At 34.8% G+C, this 10,752-nt stretch overlaps 1 protein-coding gene and 1 long non-coding RNA gene across 2 annotated transcripts; both read right to left on the bottom strand.

Annotated features, from left to right (window-relative positions):
* Window positions 1-1,724: 1,724 nt before the first annotated feature.
* LOC113345550 lies at window positions 1,725-3,343 on the bottom strand. The gene is made up of 2 exons (XR_003358193.1): window positions 3,208-3,343; window positions 1,725-2,132 (listed from the first exon to the last, which is right to left on the bottom strand). It is a non-coding gene; the product is annotated as an uncharacterized LOC113345550 (long non-coding RNA).
* Window positions 3,344-3,744: 401 nt separating this feature from the next.
* Window positions 3,745-4,914, bottom strand: LOC113345276 (purine permease 3-like). The gene is made up of 2 exons (XM_026589064.1): window positions 4,147-4,914; window positions 3,745-4,056 (listed from the first exon to the last, which is right to left on the bottom strand). The coding sequence occupies exons 1-2, from the start codon at window positions 4,912-4,914 to the stop codon at window positions 3,745-3,747; spliced, it is 1,080 nt and encodes a 359-aa protein (XP_026444849.1).
* Window positions 4,915-10,752: the final 5,838 nt, after the last annotated feature.

The raw sequence follows: 10,752 nt of genomic DNA, 5'->3' as shown, positions 1-10,752 counted from the left end.
CCGAAATACCTTCCATTCTCAACTTTCATCTTCTTCAGATCTTTCTGTCCTCCTAAAGACTAGTTAAAAATTCAGTTATAATCTATTAAGACTAGTTAATCTAACCGATGTGAACCTCAGCAACGGCAGGTGTGGTAACTAAGAAATGGAAGCCAATCACAGAGGAATTACCAATAGGTACTATTATGGTAGTCTTAGTTAGTAGCAGGTCCACCATTAAAGCCCAGTCACCAGAGGTCCATAATAAAAAGAAAAAGAGGAAATTGGACCAAAATTTTTATCCCCTGGTCCGGTACACGTGTGGGATGTCATAATCCACTTTTAAAAATACCCAAACTACCCATTCCCTGATAATACATATATATCTCTTAAGAAAAATCACCATTTTTTACGGATCTGAGTTCCGCTCTCCTCCTCTCTTTCTTCATCTTCTCAAATTTTGCTGCTTTTGGATTACGATCTAGAGTTTTTATGAAGATTTCTTTAAAGATTTACAGGTATGTTATGTAATATCTCTTTCTGTTGCTATTGTTTTTTTTTCAACTGAATCTGTGAAGATCAGATCGTTTTGATTACGTTTTCACTTTCTTGTTTCGTTTTTTGTTTGTTTTTTGCATTTATTTTTGTTTTGGTTTGTTTTTTATGAATCTTGATCGTAATTATTCAATTTTTTGGCTAGATTATGATGTTTTTAACATATTTGAACTTTCGATTTGATTATCTTGTTGTTTTCGCTTCTTCATTTTATCAAAATCGTGCTTGTTTGTTGTTTCAGGAGTATTATCCAACAGTACATATGTTGAATACTGATACAAATTGCTTTTGATTCTGTCTTGTTTGTTGTTTCAGGAGTGTTCATTCAGTTACCGGAAACTATAGCGATGTAAAATGCATCGCCTTGGGATAATTCAGCTCCGGTTTTTGCCTTTCCATTGCTGTAAATGGCTCACGATTTGCGGTTCCAAGTAAATTACAACTGCTGTAAATTTGATCTGGGGGAAATACATCTCCATGTCCGTACGTAATTCCTGTCACTTATATATCATTGGACGCGTAAGAAAAAGCATGAAAAGTGCCAGCAAGCATCAGCAAGTTTATTATGTGAGAGGGAAAGGCAACTACTGTCTAGGATAAACCATGTGGATGCAGAAATGTCCTACAGGGAAATGAAATGCCTAGAGGTATACAAACTCTAACTTGCCTTCAAGGGTTAGACTGCTACCTGTTGAGTAACAGAGTAACTATATTCTGTAGTGCTGATGGCAGCTGTGGTAGCTGAGAAATGGAAGCTAATCACAGAATGCTTCTTTAAGTATTTATTAGACTAAGTTATTAGATGAGAACCTCTACAGGAGTTATGTATTGACGCGGAGAGAGAAAAGTTAAATGAAACCGACTCACTAAGATATTCAGTGAAGATCATTCTTTCTTCACCATATCGGTTTAAAGATATATTACTGAAGGTGGTACAGGGACAAAGCGTCAGGCACTTCAAGTGAATACATCTGAATTGTCAATGCAAATATTCAACCTCAGTAATCGTGTATTGGTGCTGTAATGTAGCTAGGGAACGAAAAAACTCATTTGAAACACTTCACGGACTTGTCAAATGTGTAGAAAAATATGGGTTCAGTTCATTTGAAACCAAATTTTTGGACTCTCAGGGATGAATCTGTACCACAATATTTATACAATGTAGAAGTAAGAAAACAACTAAAAGTTTTGAGTATAGAAAGACAGAGAAACCAATGAATTACGCATAGAAGCCACAATCAATATTCCGTCATTTTACTAAACCTACATACAGATTTTATCAGGCTTTTATTCTAGCCATACACAGAACAAGAACAGCAGTTTGAAAAATAGACTCCTACAAGAAACATAGCAATAAGCACAGATGACAGATTTATGTTGTTTGGTATTGCTTTAACAAGATGTGTAGCTAAATGCAAGAGAAAATTAATAATAAGTTTTATAAGCCATACCCGGAGGAGGTAACGGAAAATTGAATGATGGATCTCGCACTGCCTTGTTCAATACTCTAAAATCATGCACCATCCCTTCCCATCCAACCTCCATATACAAGTATCACGCGCCGTCCCTTCCCATAAATACTACCCTTGATTTTAGGACTGATGAAAAACAACTAACACGTCAATACTGATAATGATCTACACTGCCTGATAATTACGTGCTACATTCAGATGCATTACCATGATCTGGCACTTGAATCCACAAACTTAAACAAAAAAGAAACCAGCGACACCGCAAACCATGACAAAGTTGTACATCAACACTGAGTTATAAAAGGCAGCGCCTAGCTCGCCTAGGCGAACGCCGAAAATTTTCAGGCATTTTTTCGCATATACCCTGATTTTGGGCCGCTTTGATGATCAACCTGAGACCCCTCAAATAAGCAAAAACCAGAAAAGAAAAAAGAAGTACTTCATTACAGAGACATCAATTTGTTTACACCAATGCATGTATTCAGTGACCTCAGTAGTTATGAATTCAAACATTTCAGCGTAAGTATCTATGTGAAAGCCATGAGACGTGAACTAACGGTTGTTAGGTCTCTTTCCTGGTTCATATGAACCAATTTAAAAACAATACTCATGATTTATCAAGTTAACATATTTCAATTATCCTGCATTACTGAAACCTGAACATTGTTAAGAGTGCCCAAGTAGATAATCCAACAAAGAACATAGTATTTCACATGATTCCTACAGAGATTATAAATAATAACTACCAGGAAAACTAATTCTTCAGATGGACAGTCATGTCAAATTTGTCAGTATGAAGTTGCAATTCTCTATATAATACACTTCCCGTTGTGGATGGAATCACCAATAAACATTTTCCGAAATGTTTTTGCTGATTAAGTCACTAGTGTAAAAACTCATCAACAATTCCATCCAGGTTTTAAAAAATTTGAAATCCAGAAGAAGAAAAAAAAGAACAAATTTTGATGGATAAGCAGAGAAATAACCATAAAACAAACAGTTGATGAATACCACAAACCCATAACCATGTATACTCCAATTGAGTCTCAAATTGCCGAAATCCTTTGAGAAGCAAATAAAAAATTTCAATCCAGTCAAAACCCATTACTAAAACAACAACAAAAAATGGAATTGACAACAGTAACAGGGTTTTTTTTTCTTCTGAAAACCCTAGAAAAAAAAGGAGAATAGCACGAAGTACCTGTATTGATCTTCAATCTATGGCTTCTTCATCCTTCGTCCGCATTTTCATAAAAATTCTTAGGTTTCGTTATTCACTCAGAGTGAAATCAAAGAAGAAAAATGAAATCCTTGTTTTAAACGGACATTTTAGTTATTATACGCGATTCAGTGATCTGGTACGTGGTCAAAATCAAAAGTTCGTCGGGAGTCAGATTGCCAGTCAGACGTGTCAAAAATCAACCCAGGGAACATTAGCTTTCTAAACGTCTAAATGACCAAGTATAAAGCTGAAATCGCAGCTCTAAAATACCAAAATGAAACTGTAAAAGATGTAGAAGAAAAAAAAAACTAAAAAGATTATAAATTAGCATATGCACTATGCAGCATGCAGGCACCGGAAAGTAGATCTCACCAACACCAATACTTGGCTACAAATTTCATAAACCGAGTCACACAAGCCATGCACGGAGTACAGACATTTACTTGTACATTCTAAGTAACCTCACAGTCGCATCGAAATTACCAAGCTCATACGGTTTTTCTTTTGTTTCATGAATCACAAGGTTACTGGCTTTGGTTTCTTGGTCTTCTTGTAGGAACCGTAAAAGTAAGAAGTGAATCCCCATAGTGTTAGAGCCAAAGCCATCCCTTTTTCTCCAGTGAAGTTCTCATGGAAAGCTATCACAGCTGCAATCTGCGAAAGAGTAGAAAAAATTGCACTCATGACTCCAGCAAAGAGAGAGGAGGTACAAAATATAATCCCTGCTCTCCCGATAAACATCATCTGCCAAACAACCATATTTGAAACCAACACCAAGTAATACATTTTTGCTCCTAATCCAAACTCTCTTGCTTCTTTATGCATTGCCTGCAAAATAAGAACAAATTTTTAGGTTTTTGTATTGTGCATGCATAGCATTATATAATATATTTAAAAAATATATATACTTTTCTTTACCGTGAAATCCTGATTTATCAGGCTTCCAAGTGCGCAAGTTAATGTAGCAAAGAAGGCCACACAAACTTGAAACTGCAGCACAATAGAATAAGTCATGGCTTGTTTGGCCCTAGCATAGGCAACTTGGGTGCTCACTATGACAAAGCCGAATATTGCAGCGGAAGCTATACTTGTAGAGAAACCAAACACGTACTGAGAATTTGTAACTCCAGGAGGACGATCACTGGATCTGCTTAAAGCAATCAGTATAGAACCCATTATTATTAGTACAATCGCATTTAACGAATACGGAGTAAACTTCTGTTTAACCCATATTAATGAAATGAAGGAGGTGAATATGAGCTGAGTTGTAACAAGGAGAGACACTGTTGATGCCGGAAGGAAAGACAACCCAAAACAAAACATGAAATTGCCTATCCCTTGAACTAGTCCTGTTAGAGCAGCATGAAGTGAGAGCTTCTTAGAAGCGAAGAACTCGGTACTTCGATCTCGTCGGGAATAAAGGATTACGAGTGGGATGAATAATATTGGAAACCCAGTCATTTGCGCCCAACTTGATAACCATTTCCCACTGCCTCCATGTAAGAAATAGAGTCTAAGCAGCAATGGACCTCCTATCATCCCTACGAAACCACACGTACAGCTTACCAAGAGTAGCACCAGTTTCACTACACTTGGAGATATGATGTCTGAAGAACCAGCACATTCTTTGTTATGATTGTTCTGTCGGGTTAACCCTCTCTCGATACTCTCAATGTTCATGGCCATCTCCTCTACTAGTAAAGATCTCTGATATCACAAACAATTAATACTCAAAACTACCTGGAATGCAGTGTGGTGCTGTGGAAGTATATATATAAGTAGATATATGGAATACACTGTATCTTCAGGGGTGCCATTGCTAGTGGGATACTTTAAAATTTTGAGCCTAAGGAGCAGGTTAGGATAATTAGATTAAATTTTGAATAGGTTGTACTAAGTAAGTATTTAATAGTAAAGATTCTTAGTATTTAACATAAAATCTCATTATACTCATAACATCATCAATAGTTATACTTCAACAAATAAAAATAAATAATTCATTGATCATTTTTATCAAAAATCAATCGGTAATTTATTTGCGTGTAAGTATTATTGACACAATAATGATAGGTGTTCAAACTTATGATGATCTCGTGCAAATGCAGATAATGTGTTACTCAAATTTGTAAGACATGCATGCATGTGTGAGGAAATACGTAGGATGGTGCCAATGTGTTGAACTATTTCAACAGTGACGGCTCTGGCTCTCTGCAGTCTGCCCGCCGCATATAAAATGGTAAAACCGAATGCGTCAAACAGAGAAAGAACGACCCCACTGGAATTAGAAAAAGACTAAATTTCATAGATTACATGTGAGTTTTGTACTAAAATCCAATAATCACGATTTACTCCTATTTCAAGAAAGATTGCTTATATGGTAGTGGGACTATTTTAAAGACCTTGCTATGAACCACGCAACTGTAGCTATGTTTTTCCTGTAGTGTCGACGTGCCGAGAAAAACCTGAGTCACAATAATCTAGTAGTTCATCTGAGATTCACAATGAGGCACTCGTCTGACAGACTTTATCCAAGGATAGTGCAAGTGCATGCATGCTGTGATAATTCCAGAGTTTTGAGGACTCCCTGCAGTGCAAGATTAACTGATTATTAGTCACCTGTTCAGCATTACAAATGAGGCAGATACTAGAACTGTACTTATAGCCAGCTTTCTGAAGAAAATCGAGCACCTTAATTAAAGTTTCATAGTTGATTATTAAAATTAATCGATAACTTATTTTCGGGTGGGTGTTGTTGACACGAACTGATCTCGCCTGAGTCGTCACTGTAGATTTGTAAAATCTGCGTGACGAAACGTCAGAAGGTGCTAAATCTTTTCTCTCGATGCCAATATGCTGAACTATTTCAACAATGACGGGCGGCCCTCTGCGGCTCTGAGTCTCTGACAATTTTGAAAAGAACAGAGAAAGTACCCAACTAGAATCAAACAAAAAATTTCTACTTTTAGCTTTGACAGAGAAGTACACGTGAATTTTATAATCTTTATGGTTAAAATAGACTTCAACTACTCTATGGGAATCACCAAAATTGATCTGATATCTACTAAAATCTAAATAACCACGATTTGGTATCCGCTAATATTATTATCTTTTAGCCAGTTGTATGTAAATTCCTGACACGACACAGACGCATTAGCCACACGAAAACGGCATATTGGTGCAAATTAGCACGCCATATAACTGGACTATATAACTTATTAGGAAATACATTGAACACCAGATTTTTAAATAAGTTGCTAATTATACAAGAGAATTTTGTTGTTTGGTCCACAAAACCCGATCCGTTTTAACCTGTAGTCCAACGGGATATAACATTTAATCGTTGATCCAAAAAACATTTGAATAGAGTAAAATTACGAAGCTAACACTAACAACACGCGTGTCACTCACAGTCAGAAAACGCAGAGAAGAAATTAACGAGTGTTTTCTTCTTGTTTTCATCGACTTTTTTTTTCAGTTTTCATTCTTCTTCTTCTTTAGTTTTTCTATCTTCTTCAGAGAAAACAAAAATCTCCGAAACCAGATCGAAAAACTAAATCAAAATCTAGGTCAATTTCATCTCAATAATCATTTTCAAATCGAAAAACAAAATCAAAACCAAAACCAGATCTGTTTTTCGTTGAAGAAAAAAATGGTTAATCGAAAAATTAAACGAACAATTACATAAGAAGTTACAGAAGAAAGTCCTTCACCATCAAAAAGAAGAAGAAAAACTGTTGATGATTCACCAACAACAAAAAGTATGACTAAAGCTGTTACTCCACCAGCAGCACCAGAAAAAAGTAAACTTCTAACCACCACTACATATTGGTATGTACTACATGTTTTTCATTCACCATTTACATATCCAGATGTTTTTTATGCCTACATATTAGTATGCACAAACTACGTACCGATATGTAGTGTTAGATATACTATCAATATGTAGTGTTAGATAAACTACATATAGTATCAATAGTTGTACATAGTGGTATACACAACTACATACCAATATGTAGTGTTTGGATATATTGTCAATATCTAAAGATGTGCTTATTGATACATAAGAAACACATCTTGTTTATCTACCACTACAAATCTAGAGATGCAGTGGAAATTATGTTATGTTTTGTACAAGTTAGTAATTCTTAATGATGAGGGGGCGCTGCTCCCTCGACCCTGTAAATGGTGATACATATTCATATCGTTCAGTAGATATATTCCCACTTCTCTAATTGTTATAAACATTTTTCTTATGATATCACATCTGCGCTGGGGTTTCTACTGTTAGTTTCTGGGTTTTATTTGCAATTCGTATTTACCAAATGCTTGATTTTAACTTATGCCATCTTTGCTTACAGTTATATTCGCAACATGAGAACATATTCTAATTAACACATAACAGTAGGAACATACTCTAATGCTTTTGATTTTCTCCTACTTTTGGGTGATCAATCAAGTTTTATTTCAAACTTTGTGTTACTTTGTCAAGTAACAATATGTAGTGACACTACATATCAGTAGACACTATACATATTGATATGTAGTATATATTCTTGTTACTTTGTAGGTAACTTGTGCATATATGTAGTGTATATTCCACTATGAAATACTTACACTTTTAATGCACCAACAACAAAAACCAAAAGAACAACAACAGCATCTACTTTTAAAGCAAAAGCAAAAAGGGCACAAAGGCTGATACTCATTCACCAAAAGCAAAGGAAAAGAAAGCATTTGTCCTGAAAGCTGCTACTCCTTTACCAAAAGCAAGAAGGGTAAGAAAAGCTGGTACTCCTTCACCAAAATCAAAGAGGAAGAAAGCAAATGTACCCCTTAAAGAAGATACATTTCTTAGCTATTACAACTACAAAGATATTCATATTCTTAGCTATTACAACTATAATATTACAACGGAAAATATATAGTTGATATTATAAATATCATTTAATTTTCACATATTGATATGCAGTTATAATACCAGTATGTAGTGGTATCTAATATGTACCATATCCGCATGTAGTTGTTTTAATACATAGTAGATATAGTAGATATTATAACTACATATCAATATGTTCAATAAATTAGGTTTTGATATTGTAACTACATATTGATGTTATAACTATATATCAATATGTTCAACAAAATTACATATTGATACTATAACTACATACGTATGTTGAGTTTTAAATTTGCTTTAAGTGATTGAATTATGTAGGTGGTAATAAGTGTAAGAAATAGGTATATTTATATGTTACGTAATGGTTTTAGATACTTATTATTATGTAGGTGGTAATAAGTGTAAGAAAACAGCTGGAAAACCACGAAGTTTATACCAATCCGGTTTCAGGGGCTTGTATGGGCTTGTGAAGAAGATCACAAAAAATCTTAAGTTGAGTAACTTGCAGTTGAATCTGACCGCTGAAGCATCATATGGTAACTTTTTCTTAATGTTCTGGCACACAAGTTTTGATTTAAAACATTGGTTGAAGTTTGAAGATGCAATCACCAAAATGTTACGCTGTTACAAAAGAGGTCGAGAGCCAAACAAGCTTACATTTCACTTTGTAAGGCACGACACAATGTATGAGCTGGTATCCACACCAGAAGAAATGGAAATCATAGATGGGATGTCAAGAATGCCAAATAGGGAATATCAAGAGTTAAGGCTTACATTTAAAAGTGGATGGCGTCAAACTGCATTCTTCAAAAGGATTTTTCCTGATGCATTGCAAAGTGGTGATAAAGTGAGTAGGCCAATGATTGAGAAGGCAATCTTGAAAATCATTAAAAAAACACCAATTAATGTACAATCTGGTGAAGATTCTCTGCAAATGATGGGTGATCAATCACATGAAGATTCTCAAGAATTTGAGGAAGACGAGGAAGATGGTGAAGATCTTGTTAGGCTTATCTGCCTATTTATGTGCACTTCATTATTTTTCTCAACAAAGGATGCAAACGCTTTGACTGAAAAATATATTGGTTTGGTTGATGATATTGAGAACGCCAAGAATATTTCATGGCCTGACCTTATTCATTCTTACTTAGAGCAAGAGCTGAATGAAAACGAGGAAGCCGTAGAACACACTACTGGTTGTGTTGGTTATTTGTTGGTAAGATTTTCTTTACTTTAAACTCTTTTGTTTTGTGTGTTTTCTATATTTTGATAATATATCTAACAATTCATATCGATACTTACAGCCTTGGTATGCGGAGCATACCCATTTGGTGGAGCTGGAGCATATAGTGACAGAACTTGAAGGAATGTATGTACCAAGAGTTGCTATATGGAATTATACAAAGATATGTACTAAGTTCCTAAAGGATATTGATCTTTCTGACTATGAGGTAAACTTGCAGTACATATTTTTTCGAAAAAAAATACATATTGATAAGTACATGAAAATAACATTGTGTTACTTTTTAACTAAAAATATAGTGATACATATTCATATTCAATATGTAGTGATATTCGCATTGTGTTACTTTGTTGTTCCAATATGTAGTTATTAGCATTGGATATGTGGTGATACATATAAATATGTAGTGATAAATACCTAAAAATACATATTGATATTCAATACTACATGTAGTTGTGATAAAAAAGAAATATATTTTCATTGGTAATATCTAATATGTAGTTGATTTTTCCATTCTTGATTTGTACAGTTCCGTGATGAATTCAAAGACGGGCACACAAACCATGAAAAACAAATTCTTAATCGTATCTTAAGAAGGATTCAAGAGGAAGAAAATACTGAAACTCCCATTGATGAAGATGACAAATATGAATCGGAAGAAGAGGAAGAAGAAGAAAATTGAAGTCCAATGAAAGAAGAGAAAGAATAATATAACTCAGTAGTTGGGGGAGAGGATTGGGAAATGAAATACGATGATTTGAGGAGTATAATATCTGATAAATGGAACGAAGTGAACACAATACAGTAAGACGACGCAACAATTGACGCTTCAAAACTTGTGCTAATATTGCATGAAATTTACTTAAAAGCTTTCCCTTTGCAGAGAGAAGCCAGCCATTAAGATTATGTTAGCTTGGGATGTACAACTACTCAAACCAACCCCAATAAAGATTTGGATGTTGACCCAAAAGTTGAATTCAAAATGCCAGTTTCTCTGAAAGACCAAACAAATGTTAATGCCAACTCTGAAGTTCCTTTCTTAACAACACCTACGGTATTGAAGTTCCGTGATGTTGAAGTTCAGCTTTCTGAGGTTAGAAGCTGGGCTAGATCTTGGAGAAAAAAGTCAAAGAGATACAAGCGAAAAATAGCAAAAAAAACACACAAGTAAGTAGCATATCAGTATGTAGTCTAAGTATCATTTAACGTTCACTTTGTACTGTATCAAGTATGTAGTTTTTTTTAGTGTCTAACACTCACAATATGTACCATATCAATATGTAGTGGTAGATACTTACATTCTTGTAGTGGTATCTACCACTATATATTGGTATGTACTGTTAAATAGCAATACATATTCATATGTAAGTAGCTTTATGTTGAC

The sequence above is a fragment of the Papaver somniferum genome, unplaced genomic scaffold (assembly GCF_003573695.1).
Source record: "Papaver somniferum cultivar HN1 unplaced genomic scaffold, ASM357369v1 unplaced-scaffold_81, whole genome shotgun sequence".
In the NCBI taxonomy this organism is placed as follows: Eukaryota; Viridiplantae; Streptophyta; class Magnoliopsida; order Ranunculales; family Papaveraceae; genus Papaver; species Papaver somniferum.
This window is presented reverse-complemented; position numbering and strand designations above follow the sequence as displayed.